Genomic DNA, 21432 nt, shown 5'->3' with positions numbered 1-21432 from the left:
AAAGGCAAAAAGTACAGGCCTACCCACTATTAGTTTAATATTTTGAGGAAAATGAAACAGATGTGATTATATACAGTTATCTATAACAACGCTTTGGTCCGCGATACTTAATGCTAGAAACAAGATGTAAAATAGGAATAACTGGGAAAGACGTGACTCTGATGCATATGGGGATATTGTTGTTTCAAACAGGGACAGTTTCGTTGCAAATAACACACACTGTTTTGGCATTGTAGAAATATAATAAGATGAAAACATAGGACTATCTCTCTGTCTATACTGTCATTTCAGTCATTTGTGATTTATTTAAAACGTTTCTACTAATACTGTATGGTAACTCTATTGAAGTCCACTCTGTACAGCACACTAAAGGTGTATCTCTTTCTCTACAATTTAGGAGATTTTAAGATATTTTGTTGTTTGTGATGGTACTCTAGGTGCGAGGGACATCCTGTGCCACCAGTCAGTTGATGGTGGATGACCTTCTGACCCCGTGCTCGCCAGGTGACCCGGCAGCCATAGAATTGACCTGGATGGATGTGCCTAGCGACAAGCTGCTGGAGCCCATCATCTGCATGGTGAGAAACACACATTCACAGCACAGACCCACTCACATTCACTGCTCACAAACATACTGGAACATGCTGTTTCAACATACACATCCAGGCATTTCAAACTGACTCTCACATTTGTGTAATTTCTGAACCATGCTCATGATTTTGTTTGTCTTCTGTGTGTGTCCCTCTGCCCTCCAGTCTGACGTGCTGTGCTCACTATCCACCACGCAACCCACAGTCAACATGGAGGTCTTATTCAAGGTCAGGAAGTTCACAGAGGACTTAGAACAGGAGGGTTGAGAGGTCCTGGTTGGCAGGGGCTTTACTACTCCTTACTCAGTCGCTCCTATCAAGACCCAACTCCAGTCAAATAGTAGCTACAGTATTACAACAGTATTACAACACTACGAACCTGCATTGACAAGAATGATGGAGCATTTTAACTTACACACAATTGTTGTTTTTTTGCATATCCCAACTCCCTCTGAGACACCCACAAGTGCCTTATTTTCTCACTTTGTCGGCTCCGGTATTTGAGCCAGCAATCTTTCGGTAACTGGCCCAATGATCTAAACTTGAGGCTACGTGCCGCCCCTTAGTGGGTCTGCAGGGTGACTCCCCTAGTGGGTCTGGAACCCAGGTCAGCAGCACTACATTGCTGTGTGTCTGTATAGTTGAGGGTATATTGGTTTAGTAATACTCAATTCAGTTCTGTTTCCAGAGGGGATCTCAATGCTGTTACACATAGCCACGATCACCAAGCTACCCTGACTTAATAAAACCTGAATTCAAAAAGAACAAGATGTGCTTGTCATTATTTTATTTTTTACTTGTATTATAGTATACCCACATTTCTGTCCACAACTTTTGAATCAGGTAGTAATTCAACAGATACATGTGCTGCCTTTCCAACTGATGTCAAGTTCCAACACAAATATTCATTTGAAAAAGCAATAGACTTTCACATTGTAGGTCTGTTGTTTAAACAATGTAATCATAATATATGACATTTAGCAGATGCTTTCATTTAAAGCGACTTACAGTCATTTGCACATACATTTTACGTATGGGTTTCCCCGGGAATCGAACCCACAACCCTGGTGGTGGGATCGGCATGCTCTACACAGGATCATCATTTATACTGTAATATGTGTTCATAACAGGGAGTGACATTGATAATAAGTCTATAGCAGTGTAATAAGTGTTTATAACAATGTACAGCACATCTACCAACACACCGATGCGTTTCAAGAGCCTACACTATTTTGTTTCAGAATCCTCGGACCCCTGACAGGGAGTAGCATAGGGGATAGTGCCATCTAGTGGAATGGAAATTAAACTATTATTCCAGATATTATTTAATAAAGAATATTGAAAACCTAAATTACTTTTCAGAGATCAGAGAAACTTAACAGAACGCATCTTGAAACAGAAAATATGCCACAATTTGTGAACGATGGACTTTTAATTTAAAGCTTTTTGCTCGATTTGGAACCGTTAATGTCGCTGATTTCATGAAGCTCTCCTGCGCATCAATTACTTCACGAAATCCCGCAACGTGAAAGCGCCAGAAATAAACATCGCGAGATTGTAAATATGTGTGAGAGTCAGAGATTTGAAAGCAGACGCTTTCATCCAAAACGATTTACAGTAATGCGTACATACATTTTTTCTTTTGGGTGGCCCAGGGAAATTAGACTTTTTCGAGCTCTTTCTTTGTAATACTGTATGTATTCAATCATTTCGATTTGATCACTTCCCAATGGGCACATAAATCAATTCAATGTTTATTCCACGTTGGTTCAACGTAATTTAATTGAAATTACATGGATATTGTGTCACAGTGAATTGTATAATCTGCAGTCAATTTCATTATGTTTTCATGTGCCATGATTCTGACATTTGACATATGATCCTCAAAGGATTAGGCTAAATAGTTTCAGTGGTGCAGTCGGTGTAATCTCAATTCAATACGATGTGCATTTACTGTACATATAGCCAATATAGCTATTAAACCCATGTTCAGTGACTTTAATCTGTGACGCAAGTGGACAATTATGTTTGTGACGTTCCATGGAACCCACCGTGTAGTTTAAAACTCGATTCTGATTGGCTTGCAGGTCATTCTACAGTGTAAATCATAAATGAAAACGTGCTTTTATATCAGTGTGACAGATTCACAATACCGTGTCTCAAACCGTACCGCGCTTTTATCTGCCTAACGGTATCTTCACGCACGACTGGTTAGGCCTTTTGGATAGCTTGTCCAAGGTAAGAATATGCGTCAAGCTATAGCCTACTTTTAATGTTTTAGTTTCCCGAACTCAAGTTACTCCAGTCAAGTGATTAATCGTAAATTTGTTGTTTTGACTGAGCAGTCCAATGACCAATGCTGTTTTTGGACTATGAGACCCTCGGCTATATACTATGATGAGCCAATAACACGCATAGTTTATGCATTAGGCATTGCACAAGTCAGTGTCTGGTCAGAATATAAAGTAGCTATTTCCGTTAACTCAAATTACTCAAGTTAAGTGATTAATCGTAAGAGTTAGTTGTTTTGACTGTCAAAAAAATAACTTTGATGGAATATTCCAAATTACAATGGCAATTATGCATCACAAATTCACATTACTTGTATTTCAATGATTCATCCAGGCCCAAGACATAAAGTCGCCTGAAAGCTGTATAGCAATAATTCCAGCTTCTGACCAAGAATCATGGATACCTTTCATGTGAGTACTCACACACCAGATTTTTTTTACATACCTCAGAAGGAAGATACCTCAATATCTGGAAGCACTGTCTCATGTACAACTGTTAATGCTATCTCTGAAATGTCTAACAAAATGTTGACTTGATCGTTTCATCAAGACCTTCTCATCACAAGTTGGAACTAGTGGTCAACATTGGGACAATGCCGCCCAAAATAACAGGGACCAACATTTTCATGGAGGTAAGCACTACACTTCTGATGGGTTCAAAGATTGTATTACATTATCTAAAAGTGAGAAAGTAAACCCCAGCTGTTTTTATTCTTTTCACAGGGAAGAACAATCCCCATTATGCCATGAATGTTTCATTGCTGAACAACCATAGATATTTTTCCTCTAATTTGGCTCCCGTTCCTCCAACAGTGAGCAAGACCTGTCAGCAGAGCTCACTGGAGCAGGGAGACATGCCGTCACCCTTTTGGCACCTGACAAAGTACACTTTTTTTCTTCTAAATAACACTATAGTAACATCTTCTGCACAAAGTTACATTCCTAATAAGATTGGTGTTAAGTGAGAAAGAATCCTAAAGATGGTCCAATGGGCATGGTCTGAAGGCTCTCGTCATCTCAGTATGTTGAACCACCTGATTTCTTGCAGGCTTGAGATTCAGATCCTGCTGAACGATGTTAAGCATTCGATTAACCACATGCAGGGGACGCTGAACACCATGCAGGGGCAGTGTATTGAGTTGCAGACTGCCATATCTAAGGTAGTGTCAGATGAGTCTCAGATACAGAAGAATACGTCTATGATGGTATGGTGATAATGATTGAGATGGTGATTATAATAATGATGACTAGCGGTACCCCACCCTACGGGCGGTAAATCATTGGATCTGATTAATTCAATTCAATGCAATTCAATCTTTGAGGACTGCAACCATAGAAATACAGTTTATTTACACTAATAATAAGCTATTGTCAACTTCCCGTCTATGCTTATCTTGCTCATTGCTCACTGTTACCCTATGTGTGCAACTATTATTGATTTCTCACACAAAAATAATTTGGTTGCAAATGTACCTGGGGCCACGTAAATAATTGTTAGGCTACTCATTTTGAATGAGTGGCAACTTGTGTGACCATAAAAGTCTGTGTGCGACTGGGGACAGTAAAATAATTTGGTTACTGACCTGCCCTACATCATAGAAGGCCCTTCAAGTCGGAACTAGAAAATTCGGACATTTCTGACTCTCTGACTCGCTAAGTCGTTATGGAATGAGGATTTCAGGTTTCCCACTTGTGAAGTATCAGAATCAACCAGTAGGAAGCTCTACGCTAATAACTTACATTCATTTTAACTCTGAGGTTCCAAGTTTCCGAAAGCATGTGAATGCGTCAATAATTGCCATGGTAATTTTGAATGTTCAGTCAGTGAGCATTATGGGTAATTGTCCTACATACTTACATCAAATGCTTTATGATAGCATCATCTCCTGTAGTAACAGTACCTTTCCAAACACAATTACAATTAAAATTAACAAAGATACAAAATATTGCTAAAGTGAAGAAAATCAGCTCAAAATTGTAGGAGGAAATGCCCCTGCAGCAGGGAGACTTACGGTATTATAATATATTGTAGATAACATTAATATAATTTGTGTATTTACAGTATCAGTACACATGCAAATGGAAGTATATGCTAGGGATTGATCTACACTGAGTGAACAAAACATTAACAACACCTTCCTATTGAGTTTCCCCCCTTTGGTGGTGGACCATTGTTGATACTCAGGGAAAACTGTTGAGCTGAAAAACCCAACAGCATTGCAGTTCTTGACCCAAACCGGTGCACCTGGCACATACTACCATACTCTGTTCAAAGGGACTTAAATCTTTGGTCTTGCCCATTCACCCTCTGAATGACACACATACACAATCCATGTCTCAATTGTCTAAAAATCATTCTTTAACCTGCCCCCCCCCCCCCCCCCCTTCATCTACACTGAGAAGAAGATTTAACAATTCACATCAATAAGGGATTATAGCTTTCACCTGATTTGTCTATGTCACTGAAAGAGAAGGTGTTCTTAATGTTTAATATACTCAGTGTAATGATGTTATAGATTCCAAGTGGTTGATTTTTTAGGGAATTAATTAATTTATGCTCTATTTATACCTGCAGATCATCACAGCAGCCGAAGTTGCTGTGCAGAGGGAGGAGATCCTCCGAGCATCAGGCCTCATCCCGTCACAGAGGGAGGAAATGCTCCGAGCATCAGGCCTCATCCTGTCACAGAGGGAGGGTATCCTCCAAACAGCCAGTGTCCCTGCACAGAGGGAGGGGATTCTCCCAGCAGCTAACATCACTGTGCAGAGGGAGGAGATCTTCCGAGCATCAGGCCTCATCCCTGAAGAGAGGGAGGACACCCGCCTCACAGCCAGTGTCCCTGCACAGAGGGAGGGGATTCTTCCAGCAGCTACTGCAGCTACTGTCACTGTGCGAAAGGAGAAGATCCTCCGAGCATCAGGCCTCATTTCTGCACAAAAGGAGTTGATCCACCTGATGGCCAGTGTCACTGCGCAGAGGAAGGGAATCGTCCCAATGGTCAGCGTCCCTGCGCACAGGGAGGGGATCGTCCCAAAGGCTAGTGTCCCTGCTGAGAGGTTGGAGATCCTCCGAGCATCAGGCCTCATCCCGCCACAGAGGGAGGGGAATGTCCGAACAGCCAGTGTCCCAGCACAGAGGGATGGGATTCTCTCAGCAGCCAGCATCACTGAACAGAGGGAGGGGATTCTTCCAGCAGCTTCAATCACTGTGCCGAAGAAGAAGATCCTCAGAGCATCAGGCCTCATTCCTGCACAAAAGGAGTTGATCCACCTGATGGCCAGTGTCACTGCGCAGAGGAAGGGAATAGTCCCCATGGTCAGTGTCCCTGCGCACAGGGAGGGGATCGTCCCAAAGGCCAGTGTCCCTGCTGAGAGGGAGGAGATCCTCCGAGCATCAGGCCTCATCCCGCCACTGAGGGAGGGTATCCTACAAACAGCCAGTATCCCTGCACAGAGGGAGGAGATCCTCCGAACATCAGGCCTCATCCCATCACAGAGGGAGGGTATCCTCCAAACAGCCAGTGTCCCTGCACAGAGGGAGGAGATCCTCCGAGCATCAGGCCTCATCCCATCACAGAGGGAGGGTATCCTCCAAACAGCCAGTGTCCCTGCACAGAGGGAGGGGATCTTCCGAGCATCAGGCCTCATCCCTGAAGAGAGGGAGGAGATCCTCCTCACAGCCAGTGTCCCTGTGAAGAATGAAAACATTCATCCACAACCACCTTCCATCATCCCCATGTTGGCACCACTGTGGAAATGGGATGGTGGAGCGTGTACTCCACCTGTGGATTTCTATTCCAAGAGAAGAGGTCACTTAACCTTACCTAATTAGTAAAGAAATTACTATTGTGAGAATAAGTTGTGATAGATCAAATGTATGGCTCATGTGAGTGTATAGCTGTAATACTTTCATGCATTTTCTACATAAAAATGTTTAGCTCCATTGTACTTTTACATTTGAGTCATTTAGCAGACACTGTTATCCAGAGCGACTTACAGTAGTGAGTCTATACATTTTCATACTCCAGTGAATCTCTCCAGGATTTCACATGAATTTTTTTCATATTTGCAGATAAATATGCTAGATTTTGCAGCGACAATTATGACATTTTGCATTGCAATATGCAATTGTTTTGTCCAATTTGTTGCAAAAATGCACTGACAAGGGAAAAAACTGTGTTGATGTGTCGCTTGATTGAACCATATTATGCAGTAAATGTGCGGTGATTGGTTGAAATTGCGAGCCCTCTTTTTGTACTGTGATAATTGTCAGTTCTATGCGATAATATTGTGATGTGACTATTTTATGCAGAAATAGTTTGGTGATTGGTCACATTTGTAAGCCCTCACATAATATGCAGGGAATTTTTCATTTTGCAACCAAAACAATGCGGTGGCAGAGTCCTGGAGTAACCTCCCAGTAATCCCTGTGACTGCGTGTAGGTTAAGATTAGGTTGTAACAGAGTATCAGAGCAAGACGTTCCTACCTGTCAGCTAGTAATTGTTCTGTATGGTGACATGAGCAGAGTGGCCTGACTTCTCCCACTTATTACAGATGTCCGACTTAGATATGTTGAGCATCCTGCTATGATGTCCATCACCAAGCCGGAACACTCCGATGCCAACCCTCAGTTCCAGACTGGCACCCGGCCGGTAGCTGAGCCCGAGACCCCTGCTGTTCACAATAACAGTGGAGGCTGGCTCAGCTGGGTCTTTGGGAGTGGAAGAGCTAATAAGAAGGAGGTTCATCTACCTGAGGACAAAGACAGATCTGTAAGGAACTGGTTATTAACACTATATTCTATGTAGAGACAATTGAGTGGATTTAAAAAATAAAAATAAATTGTGACTTGCTTCACATTGCTAATCTCTTCTTCCTCAGATTGTCTGGGATCCAACTCTGCACAGATGGGTTAACAAAACTGAGCCCAAGGCTGAAGTACACACTTAAATTCAATTAAAAACAGTGAACAACCATTGTATTTCAACTGTGCTAATATTACCAACAATTTGGAAAATGTGTTGATGTGTTTTACAGAACAAGTGTGTACCACCACCTCCACCGATGGGGACACATGGATATCAGGGGAACACTGGCAGTGTCCCCAAAGGAGTGAATCCCTACTCTATGAAAGCAGGTGAATATTGCTTTAGAATACATGTGGTTTAACCAAGACTGTGTCAGCCAATCATAGATGTCCCTGGTGGTCACCTGCTAACACCTTTCCCACTGCCAGCAGGTCTATGGGGCAGCAGATACCCCACAATGCATTACAATGATGGGACCAACTCAAAGCCTCCAAGCCATGGGGCTGGACTGCTTCCTAGACAGCTCTCTGGCTTGCTCCCTCCTTCACACTTTGACCTCATGGCACCAATGGTTGTGCCACCTGACACTCTACACTACTGAGGTATGACTCTGGAAAATCCTTCCAAATTGTATCCATTCATCATTAACTGTGATTTGACTTTAACATCGCAAATGGCTGAAGTAGCAAGGATGTTAACTATTTTTTTCATTTTTGTCCAACAGGCCATTTTCCCAAATTGGATTTGCCATACATAGATTTTTTCAGCATTAAAAATGTATTAAAATATGATATTTTAATTAAATATCTCCTTTGTGTCCTCATGTTCACATGAATTTGATGTGTTCTATCATAATTTACAATTCTTATTGCTTCTGCATTTACGTTACTTACTGTACAGACAAATAAATATTATATGCATATATTTTATTTTAGACATTACAAAAACATTTTTTCATGCTTTCTGGATTTCTTACATTTACCTACTGTACAGGAAAGTATATTTTATACACATATTTAAACAAAACAAAAACATTTTATTTATGTATTCCGTAGACGGCGGCAGGGTAGCTCTAGTGGTTACAGCGTTGGACAAGTAACCTGAAGGTTGCAAGTTCAAACCCCTGAGTTGACGAGGTACAAATCTGTCGTTCTGCCCCTGAACAGGCACTGTTCCTAGGCCATCATTGAAAATAAGAATTTGTTCTTAATTAACTGACTTGCCTTGTTAAATAAAGGTTAAAAAAGACACAACAGATCACGTGACCCTTGAACGAGATGGCCGCATGAACTAAGAGCTCCCCACAAGTAGTTTCCAATTCCTAATCTTACCTCCACTCCAAGTTCACACTCATTTAGCTTTAGCAAGAAAAAGTCATGGTGGCTACAAAAGGCGACACTACAGGTGACATTTTTACCCGGACTCGAGTATTAGCGACGGAAAAAGCCTCCAAGAAGAAGCTAGCTTCAGAAAAAACTAGCGCCATTAGCCAGGAGCAAGAGAACCCGCTCCCCCACGGGGCACAACGAATGCCAAGCTCGCACTCTGTCGAAGACATCCTTTCTGAGTTGAGATCCCAACGTACAGAACTAAACACTAAATTAGATGCCATTAATTCTCAGCTCAGTGCGATAGGGGGCAAGGTGACAATCCTGGAAAACGCTTTGCCTGACATCAACAACAAGATAACCATAAACGCAGGGCGCCTGGACGAGGCAGAGGGGCGAATCCTATCCATGGAAAACTTATTTACAGATGCCATGGAAACAATAGCATATGCTAAAAAGAAAATCGAGCATCTGGAAGAGAAAACAGAGGACCTGGAAAACAGGGGGCGAAGGAATAATTGTGTTCTATTCAATCTGGGCGAAAAAGAAGAGGGAAACATGCCACTGATCCGCTACCTGCAAGACAAACTTCCCGAGTGGCTCCACCTGCCCACCGACAGGCCCATAGAACTCGAGAGAGCTCACCGAGCACTGAGGCCCCCACCAGCAGCCAGACAACCAGCGCGCCCAATCACCATACGTTTCCTGAGATTCACCGACAAGGAACGAGTCCTACAGGCGGCGAAAAACAACACCATCACAGTGGGAAACGCCAAACTCGCTTTACACCAGGACCTGTCAGCTGGAATACGCCGAAAGCGCCGAGAATTTGACGAAGTGAAGAAATACTCCATTGACCGAGGCATCTTCAGGGGATTCAAATACCCAAACGAGCTCAGGATTCTTCACCAAGGAGCCTTGCGACACTTCAAAACTCCCGAAGAGGCAAAACGTTTTTTGAAAGACAATCCTGGCCAATGAGAAACAGACCAATGACTAAATGCGATTAATGCCATTACTAAAGCAGGTAAGACGACATATAGCCGATATCCAGAGATCCACCCCCTAAATGTCATTATAGCCGTCCAATTTATACTTATTGTCCTTTAACTGAGAGGGATGGGCTGTATAGCCTAACCTAGGCCTACTAATGTTTCAGCCTACTTTTATTTCCCTGTTTTTTTGTTGTTGCTATTATTACCTGGGGTTCCCTATGTCCCTTGGGGGAGGCATATGTAGGCTGGGCTATTGATTTTATTTTTCTCCCCTCTTTTACTGGGGTCTGGACGAGGGCAACTGTGTTATTTACTCAATGCGGGGTGTAGAGGATGAGGCATTTCTTTGGTGGGGAGAAGGAGACGTTGTGCGTTGCTAACTGTTCCCGGTTTTTGTTTTATTCGGAACACAGAATTGAGACTGAGCGGGGGGGTAATAGATCCAACGGGATGTGTCGAGTTGTTTGGGAACTCGGCTGGGGTGTTCAGAGATTATTATTTTATGTACACCATTTATTTTCCTTTTATGTGAACGCAGCTGTAATTACTATCCACTTTTACCCAGCGATGACTTGCACTAAAGTTCGATTACTGCTCGATGACGATGACTAGTACCTTAAATCTATTGACATGGAACTGCCATGGTCTAGGGCATGCAATAAAACGAAAAAAGATACTATGTGCACTAAAAAAGGAAAAAGCAGACATTGCGCTATTACAAGAGACACACCTCTGTGATGCTGAACATGCCAAACTCCGCAGAGCTTGGGTGGGACAGGTGTATTTCTCATCTTTCAAATCAAACAGTAGAGGCACAGCCATACTTATCCATAAAAATGTTCCATTCATAATTGACAAAAACATATCTGATCCGGAGGGGAGATTTATTTTGATAACTGGGTAATATGGTCAACCAATTACTATATTAAACATATACGCCCCTAACACAGATACTCCTGCCTTCATGTCAAAAATTATAACCCTGTTCAATGAGCATTGTGTCTCCTTTGGCGTGGTGGCCGGAGATTTTAATTGTACCCTTAACCCAACCCTAGACAAATCATCTCAAGTCCCCACCACAAATCCTAGATCTGCAAAGATGTTGAACTCTCTTACTAAAGAGATGGGACTGATAGATATCTGGAGAGAGAATAATAGCTCATCTATGGACTATACATACTACTCTAATGTCCATAACACCTACTCCCGTATAGATTACATTTTTATCCCAAAGAGTTTCATAAATTCAGCCACATGTACAATCGGACCCATAGCACTTTCAGATCACGCCTTTGTCCACCTCTGCTTTGACCTCTGCAAAAACATCCAAAGAGTGAGACAGAGCTGGAAATTCAACACCTCCATGCTATCAAATGACGAGTTCCATACATTGGTAACTACATGGATAGACAACTACACACAAGACAATAAAGACTCTCCTGTTTCTCCGGCCACAATGTGGGACGCTGCTAAAGCCACACTAAGAGGTCATCTAATTGCATATGCTTCCTCTAAGAAAAAAGCAATGGAAGCACACAGGCTAGATCTTGAGAGGGAGCTGGAATGCTGTGAAAAAATACATAAACAATCCCTAGACAGCACCTCCTGGAGTCATCTTAAAGCAGCCAAAGCCAAACTGAATTTGGACTACACTCGGGAGATAAAAAAAAAAGTTTTCTTTACTAAACAGAAATACCATGAGTATAGCAATAGGCCCAGTAGATTGCTTGCTTACCAATTAAAAAAGGAGCAGTCAGAGCGTACAATCATGGCTATCCGAACAGCAGAGGACGAGGTCACATATGACCCAAAAAAGATCAATTTAACTTTTCATGATTTTTACTGCAAACTATATACCTCTGAGAGAAAACACACAGAGGCAGAACTCCACTCTTTCCTAGAGGGAATCTCGCTACCTAAACTATCAGAGACCGACCAGGAAGATCTCAACTCCCCCTTCACTCCTGAGGAGATCCTGGAGGCAATTACCTCCATGCCACCTAATAAGTCCCCAGGCCCAGATGGATTCCCCAGAGAGTTCTACAAAGCTTTTTGGCCCCAGCTCAGCCCTATCTTCATGCCAATGCTGGAGGATTTTTGCAAAAACTGAGTTTTCCCAGACTCAATGCACACAGCTCGCATTACAGTGTTGCTAAAAAAGGACAAGGACCCCCTATCCTGCTCGTCTTTCCGGCCCATAAGCTTGTTGGATTTCGACTATAAAATAATTACCAAATTGCTCGCCAAAAGACTAAACACTCTTCTTCCCAAAATAATAAAAGCGGACCAAACTGGATTTATTAGAGACAGATACTCTTCTGATAACATTCGCCGTCTTTTTGATATTATTGATCAAGTAAAAGCACAAAAGACCCCTGTCCTGCTGGCTTCACTGGATGCTGAGAAGGCGTTTGACAGGATGGAGTGGAGCTTTCTGTTTTCAGTCTTAGAAAAGTTCAATATGGGCCCAAATTTTATTAAATGGATCAAATCACTATACTCTCATCCAAATGCCATGGTGACTACTAATGGACTGAACTCTGACAGATTCCCTCTGGAACGGGGCACAAGACAAGGGTGCTCGCTGTCCCCGCTGCTCTACTTGTTGGGGGCGGAGCCTCTGGCAGAGCTGATAAGGAGCAATCCAAGTATTATGGGTGTTTCTGCAGGTGGCCTGCAGCACAAGATTTCGCTTTACGCGGATGATGTCTTGCTCTACATATCCAACCCTGAGAAATCACTCCCTCTCATTTTAGACACAATTGCTCAGTATGGCAAGTTTTCAGGTTATAAGATCAATTTTAACAAATCCACTGTCTGCCCTCTCAATATTACACTCACCAGCTCTATGAAGACACTTTGTCCTTTCCAATGGAAAACACACGGGTTTCAATACCTCGGGATCTTCATAACACCAGATCTGAATAGCCTTTTTAAGGAAAATTATCTTCCACTCCTGGATCGAATCAAGAACGATCTCCAAACCTGGATCTCCCTCCCAATTAGCTTAGTAGGAAGAATTCATGTAATCCGTATGAACGTCCTCCCTAGACTAAACTACTTATTTCAGATGCTCCCATGCTATCTCCCAGTTTCCTTCTTCAAAACAACTAACCAAAGCATCACCAAAATTATATGGGGCAATAAAAAACCTAGGATCAAGTTTTCCACTTTATCAAAACCTGAATCTAAAGGTGGTCTTGCCCTTCCCTCCCTTCAACTGTACTACTGGTCTGCCCAAATCCGCAACATGCTAACATGGATCACAAACAGACAAGAGTCAACGTGGATTCAGATAGAAGCCCAATCCTGTGGTTCATTGCCCTTAAGTTCAATTATATTCATTAATAACTTTAGTGAAGTGGGCAACATAGCCAAAACCTTTGCGATTTACAGCACCCTACTAGCGTGGAGGGACTGTAAGAAATACCTGGGCATTTCCTCCCAAATATGTTCTCACTCGCTTATAGTAGGCAACCCAGACTTGCCAAAAGCCCTGAGGGATGCCAACTTTAATCTTTGGCATACTCTAGGAATCAGGACCTTTTCAGACCTATTTCATCAGAAAACCACTACACTGAAATCCTTTCAAGAGCTCTGCAGTGAATTCGATGTGCCAAGATCCCATTTTTTTTAAATATCTTCAAATTAGACATGTAATTTCCTCATTTACCTCCAAGAGGAGGTTTAGAACTCAGTTGAATGAAGTTGAAACCCTTCTTGTCACAGCACAATCCATTAAAGGCAAAATATCTTACATCTATAGACTCCTTTCTGAGAAAGGAAGCTCCTCCTTTACTCCTTTGAAAATAATCTGGGAAAAGGACCTTGGTCTGACTATCAGTGATGAGTTATGGGCGGAGGTTTGCGACAGGGTATACTGCTCCTCTACCAGTGTAAAAATGAAAGAATCTAATTACAAATGTTTGTACAAATTTTATTATACTCCTTTGAGACTCCATAGAATGAAAACAGATATGTCTCCTAACTGTAAAAGATGTACCTCTGAAAGCGGAACCTATATGCATGTATTTTGGAGCTGTAGGGAGATTGCCAGATTCTGGCAATCTGTACATACTGCTGCACAGAAAATACTAGAGGTACAGTTTGATATGACCCTGTGTATCTATCTTCTTAATGCCCAGCAGGACTTTGTTCTTGATCCTGACAGAGAAAATTTGCTTATGACTATTACATACTTTGCTAAGAAATGTATTCTTCTATTGTGGGCCTCTAATACCCCTCCTACATTTAAAATGTGGATTGACCAGATTGTTGACTTTCTTCCTCTTGAAAAGCTCACTTATGACCTCCACAAGAGACAGCCCAAGTTTGATAGACTCTGGTCTCCACTATTCAACTATATTTCAAACTGGACAGAGTGAACGGGGTGACTAGGGAAATGTGCAGATACATGTTGTGTAAGGTACTGTAAAACCTAAAAACGAATTATTGGCCCGTCGTCTCAGCGAATGCTTGAAATAGCTGATAAGAACCTTGATAGTGCTGCTGCAAGTGTTATATGTTTTTTTTATTTTAATTTCGTTTTTGAGTACATGTGCGTAGGTGTGTGTGTGTATGTATATGTGCGTATGTATGTACGTACGTATGTATGTATATATATATATATATGTACCAAGGAAAATATATAGATTAAGAAAAATAAATGCTTTTATTTGACTTTATCATTCATTTTAATTGTATTTTAATTTTTTCAAAAGTATTATTTTTTTTTAATTTTTTTTTTTTTAAAGCCTGTCACATCTGTGAATGTGGAATGTGTTTTGTTGGTTGATTGAAAAACAAGAAAACTTAATAAAACTTTAAATTGAAAAAAAAAAAAAAAAGACACAACGAAATATATTTAGATGCATTTTCAATTCCTAAATGTCAATATTTGTATTTTCTGTGCCACGTGTTTATGCCCATTTATGTACATCCTGTATACACCTCACACACATGGTCAGGGGCTTAAAAAATAAGAAAACAGTAACATGTCAGATAGAGTTTACATTTTTGAGTTTGCATCCCAATATGACACTTTAAATATTTCACAGAAGACTGAAATGTAACAAAACACCTATTGTGTTTATTGAGATGTACACTGAGATGCTCAGTTGGTCAATATTTCCCTCCAGTGATTCCCCAACATCTTGTCAACATGGGACCCAAAAATGGAGCAGATATCTTATACCAACCTATCTAAATAGACATGTATCCATAACAAGGCCTAGGAGGCCCCTATACTGTCCAAAAATCTCTCCAAAATGTCACATATTTTAAAGCATCTTTATTTTCATGCATATAACTTGGCCCAAAAAAATTGGGGGGGACCAAATTCACATTCTTTTGTGTAGACAATCATTTTTATGATTTCATGACTGTTTGATAGTAGGTCCCTGAATGGTCAAAAACCTCTTCAAATAGAAGTATGTTTGTAGCACAAAATATCTTACAGGAAGGCCCTCTCACTCTCTCATCATGTCACAAGCAGACAGGCTCCCAGAGGCAGGGCCATAAAAGGCCCCATCTTACTCAGCTGCCGCTGTCCTCTCCAACAGCCATCAGCACAGAACAGCATGAATCAAATCAAAGTATATTTGTCACATGCGCCGAATACCGCAGTGAAATGCTTACTTACAGGCTCTAACCAATAGTGCAAAAAAAAGGTATTAGGTGAACAATAGGTAGGTTAAGAAATAAAAACAACAGTAAGAAGACAGTGAAAAATACAGTAGTGAGGCTATAAAACTAGCGAGGCTACATACAGACACCGGTTAGTCAGGCTGATTGAGGTAGAATGTACATGTAAATATGGTTAAAGTGACTATGCATATATGATGAACAGAGAGTAGCAGCAGTGTAAAGAGGGGTTGGCAGGTGGTGGGATTTCTAATCCCTTGATATTATTGTAGGATCGGATTTTAATAGCTAACTTTTCGATGGCCATAATAAATAGATATGCCGATAGTGGACAACCTTCTTTTATGAGAAGTAGCCATTATTTACTATTGTCACATGTGCTCCCTCTCCGGCCTCTAGGTCACCAGGCTGTTCGTTATGGCGCACACCTGTCACCAGCCTTACACGCATTATGACACTCACCTGGACTCCATCACCTCCTTGATTACCTGCCCTTTATATGTCCCTCCCTTTGGTTTCTACCCCCATTAGTCATTGTTGCTGTTTCATGTCAGTGCGCTGTTTGTGTTCCTTGTTTTGTTCATTTATTTATTAATTCAATGTATTCATTCCCTGAACTTGCTTCCAGACTCTCAGAGTACATCCGTACAACTATTTTACACCTAGGGTTACTATACATGATTTTAACCCATTTTATAAGAGATTGTTCAAAATTGAAATGTTCCAGGCATTAATATATAAACTCCAGGCGTACTTTATGAAAAGCCTTTTAAAAGTCAGCTATGAATAGCAGGCCTGGTTTCCCTGATTTTTCATAGTGTTCTATTGGTTGCAGTACTTGCTTTATATGATCTCCAATATATTGTCCATGTAAAAAAACCTGTCTGATTAGAATGAATAATGTCCGACAATACCTTTTTAATTCTATGCGCTATACATTTTGCTAGCATTTTTGCATCACAACACTGAAGTTTAAGGGGCCTCCAATTTTTTTTATGGACTGGATCTTTATATTTACCACTTTGAATCGTGTTTCAGTAATAATGAAGGAGTGGTTAAAACATGCTAATAACGGTCCTCTGAGGATATCAAAAAAGGTTTATCAGAGTTATTGACCTCACAAGAAGTCAGATTCAAGTAACTTACATTGTGGTGCTGAAACTTGAAGCAGCAGCCACGGCACAAACAATCGGAAATGGACAGCTCATGGTGCTGAAAGTAGGCAAATTTGAGTAAAAATCATTCACGTCTTCATTTTAATTAGGGATATGTGTTGGAGCCTATTTCTTCCTATTTAAAAAATAAGAGGCAGGCCTACCGGTTTGACTGTTGAAATTAGGCTATAGGCTGCTATATCCATAGGTATGTTAGTCAATTCCTCCACCCGCCATGCACTCTTTAAATAGCCCACCTCTGTGTCTGTTAAGACTTGAAGTTAGTGTGTATGAGAGGGTATGCCATAGGCCTACCTTTTCTTAAAGAAAAGGGCAAAAAGTACAGGCCTACCCACTATTAGTTTAATATTTTGAGGAAAATGAAACAGATGTGATTATATACAGTTATCTATAACAGCACTTTGGTCCGCGATTCTTAATGCTAGAAACAAGATGTAAAATAGGAATAACTGGGAAAGACGTGACTGATGCATATGGGGGTATTGTTGTTTCATTTGCTTTGGATATAATCGAATCTGACACTATCAATTGATTAAGCTATTGTAACAGTCTTCTTGGTGAGAAGGAGAGTCGGACCAAAATGCAGCATGTCGATTGCGATTCATGTTTAATGAAAAAACACACTAACCACAAACACTACAAAAACAATAAACGTAACGAAAACCGAAACAGCCTATACTTGTGTAAACTAACACAGAACAAGGACATCAGGACACTAAGGACAATCACCCACGACAAACTCAAAGAATATGGCTGCCTAAATATGGTTCCCAATCAGAGACAACGATAAACACCTGCCTCTGATTGAGAACCACTCCAGACAGCCATAGACTTTGCTAGATAACCCCACTAGCTACAATCCCAATACATACACACCAGAACCCCAGGACAAAACACACCACAATACAAAAAACCCGATGCCACACCCTGGCCTGACCCAATACATGAAGAAAAACACAAAATACTTAGACCAGGGCGTGACAGCTATTCACATTCTGTACAATAAAATACATTTAAACACATACAGCTTTTAGGGAAACACTTGTGACCTCTCGTTGGGTTAAGCCAAGGAAGAAGATTAGCCAGCAGTTGAAGCTTACATTTTTCTGCGTCAGTAGGCCTACTCGGTCTGGGGTGGAAAGGTAGGCCTAACTTGAAAGTACCATGCTCAGATCCCTACGGACGTCTCAGAGTTCATTATTTACAAACAGGGACAGTTTCGTTGCAAATAACACACACTGTTTTGGCATTGTAGAAATATAATAAGATGAACACATAGGACTATCTCTCTGTCTATACTGTCATTTCAGTCATTTGTGATTTATTTAAAACGTTTCTACTAATACTGTATGGTAACTATTGAAGTCCACTCTGTACAGCACATTAAAGGTGTATCTCTTTCTCTACAATTTAGGAGATTTTAAGATATTTTGTTGTTTGTGATGGTACTCTAGGTGCGAGGGACATCCTGTGCCACCAGTCAGTTGATGGTGGATGACCTTCTGACCCCGTGCTCGCCAGGTGACCCGGCGGCCATAGAATTGACCTGGATGGATGTGCCTAGCGACAAGCTGCTGGAGCCCATCATCTGCATGGTGAGAAACACACATTCACAGCACAGACACACTCACATTCACTGCTCACAAACATACTGGAACATGCTGTTTCAACATACACATCCAGGCATTTCAAACTGACTCTCACATTTGTGTAATTTCTGAACCATGCTCATGATTTTGTTTGTCTTCTGTGTGTGTCCCTCTATCCTCCAGTCTGACGTGCTGTGCTCACTATCACCACGCAACCCACAGTCAACATGGAGGTCTTGTTCAAGGTCAGGAAGTTCACAGAGGACTTAGAGCAGGAGGGTTGAGAGGTCCTGGTTGGCAGGGGCTTTACTACTCCTTACTCAGTCTCTCCTATCAAGACCCAACTCCAGTCAAATAGTAGCTACAGTATTACAACACTACGAACCTGCATTGACAAGAATGATGGAGCATTTTAACTTACACACAATTGTTGTTTTTTTGCATATCCCAACTCCCTCTGAGACACCCACAAGTGCCTTATTTTCTCACTTTGTCGGCTCCGGTATTTGAGCCAGCAATCTTTCGATAACTGGCCCAATGATCTAAACTTGAGGCTACGTGCCGCCCCTTAGTGGGTCTGCAGGGTGACTCCCCTAGTGGGTCTGGAACCCAGGTCAGCAGCACTACATTGCTGTGTGTCTGTATAGTTGAGGGTATATTGGTTTAGTAATACTCAATTCAGTTCTGTTTCCAGAGGGGATCTCAATGCTGTTACACATAGCCATGATCACCAAGCTACCCTGACTTAATAAAACCTGAATTGAAAAAGAACAAGATGTGCTTGTCATTATTTTATTTTTTACTTGTATTATAGTATACCCACATTTCTGTCCACAACTTTTGAATCAGGTAGTAATTCAACAGATACATGTGCTGCCTTTCCAACTGATGTCAAGTTCCAACACAAATATTCATTTGAAAAAGCAATAGACTTTCACATTGTAGGTCTGTTGTTTAAACAATGTAATCATAATATATGACATTTAGCAGATGCTTTCATTCAAAGCGACTTACAGTCATTTGCACATACATTTTACGTATGGGTTTCCCCGGGAATCGAACCCACAACCCTGGTGGTGGGATCGGCATGCTCTACACAGGATCATCATTTATACTGTAATATGTGTTTATAACAGGGAGTGACATTGATAATAAGTCTATAGCAGTGTAATAAGTGTTTATAACAATGTACAGCACATCTACCAACACACCGATGCGTTTCAAGAGCCTACACTATTTTGTTTCAGAATCCTCAGACCCCTGACAGGGAGTAGCATAGGGGATAGTGCCATCTAGTGGAATGGAAATTAAACTATTATTCCAGATATTATTTAATAAAGAATATTGAAAACCTAAATTACTTTTCAGAGATCAGAGAAACTTAACAGAACGCATCTTGAAACAGAAAATATGCCACAATTTGTGACCGATGGACTTTTAATTTGAAGCTTTTTGCTCGATTTGGAACCGTTAATGTCGCTGATTTCATGAAGCTCTCCTGCGCATCAATTACTTCACGAAATCCCGCAACGTGAAAGCGCCAGAAATAAACATCGCGAGATTGTAAATATGTGTGAGAGTCAGAGATTTGAAAGCAGACGCTTTCATCCAAAACGATTTACAGTAATGCGTACATACATTTTTTCTTTTGGGTGGCCCAGGGAAATTAGACTTTTTCGAGCCTTTCGAAGCTATTTTTGTATGTCTTTCTTTGTAATACTGTATGTATTCAATCATTTCGATTTGATCACTTCCCAATGGGCACATAAATCAATTCAATGTTTATTCCACGTTGGTTCAACGTAATTTAATTGAAATTACATGGATATTGTGTCACAGTGAATTGTATAATCTGCAGTCAATTTCATTATGTTTTCATGTGCCATGATTCTGACATTTGACATATGATCCTCAAAGGATTAGGCTAAATAGTTTCAGTGGTGCAGTCGGTGTAATCTCAATTCAATACGATGTGCATTTACTGTACATATAGCCAATATAGCTATTAAACCCATGTTCAATGACTTTAATCTGTGACGCAAGTGGACAATTATGTTTGTGACGTTCCATGGAACCCACCGTGTAGTTTAAAACTCGATTCTGATTGGCTTGCAGGTCATTCTACAGTGTAAATCATAAATGAAAACGTGCTTTTATATCAGTGTGACAGATTCACAATACCGTGTCTCAAACCGTACCGCGCTTTTATCTGCCTAACGGTATCTTCAAGCAAGACTGGTTAGGCCTTTTGGATAGCTTGTCCAAGGTAAGAATATGCGTCAAGCTATAGCCTACTTTTAATGTTTTAGTTTCCCGAACTCAAGTTACTCCAGTCAAGTGATTAGTCTTAAATTTGTTGTTTTGACTGAGCAGTCCAATGGCCAATGCTGTTTTTGGACTATGAGACCCTCGGCTATATACTATGATGAGCCAATAACACGCATAGTTTATGCATTAGGCATTGCACAAGTCAGTGTCTAGGTCAGAATATAAAGTAGCTATTTCCGTTAACTCAAATTACTCAAGTTAAGTGATTAATCGTAAGAGTTAGTTGTTTTGACTGTCAAAAAAATAACTTTGATGGAATATTCCAAATTACAATGGCAATTATGCATCACAAATTCACATTATTACTTGTATTTCAATGATTCATCCAGGCCCAAGACATAAAGTCGCCTGAAAGCTGTGTAGCAATAATTCCAGCTTCTGACCAAGAATCATGGATACCTTTCATGTGAGTACTCACACACCAGATTTTTTTTACATACCTCAGAAGGAAGATACCTCAATATCTGGAAGCACTGTCTCATGTACAACTGTTAATGCTATCTCTGAAATGTCTAACAAAATGTTGACTTGATCGTTTCATCAAGACCTTCTCATCACAAGTTGGAACTAGTGGTCAACATTGGGACAATGCCGCCCAAAATAACAGGGACCAACATTTTCATGGAGGTAAGCACTACACTTCTGATGGGTTCAAAGATTGTATTACATGATCTAAAAGTGAG

General features: G+C 40.9%; 1 protein-coding gene across 1 annotated transcript; it reads right to left on the bottom strand.

Annotated features, from left to right (window-relative positions):
• Positions 1-1362: 1362 nt before the first annotated feature.
• LOC139384015 (uncharacterized) lies at positions 1363-9407 on the bottom strand. The gene is made up of 4 exons (XM_071128644.1): positions 9023-9407; positions 7370-7635; positions 6363-6570; positions 1363-6281 (listed from the first exon to the last, which is right to left on the bottom strand). Exons 3-4 carry the CDS (start codon positions 6527-6529, stop codon positions 5441-5443), a joined length of 1008 nt encoding a protein of 335 aa, XP_070984745.1. The 5' UTR covers positions 6530-6570; positions 7370-7635; positions 9023-9407; the 3' UTR covers positions 1363-5440.
• Positions 9408-21432: the final 12025 nt, after the last annotated feature.

The sequence above is a fragment of the Oncorhynchus clarkii genome, chromosome 25 (assembly GCF_045791955.1).
Source record: "Oncorhynchus clarkii lewisi isolate Uvic-CL-2024 chromosome 25, UVic_Ocla_1.0, whole genome shotgun sequence".
In the NCBI taxonomy this organism is placed as follows: domain Eukaryota; kingdom Metazoa; phylum Chordata; class Actinopteri; order Salmoniformes; family Salmonidae; genus Oncorhynchus; species Oncorhynchus clarkii.
Note: the sequence above shows the minus strand (reverse complement) of the source record. Positions and strands in the feature narration are given on the sequence as shown.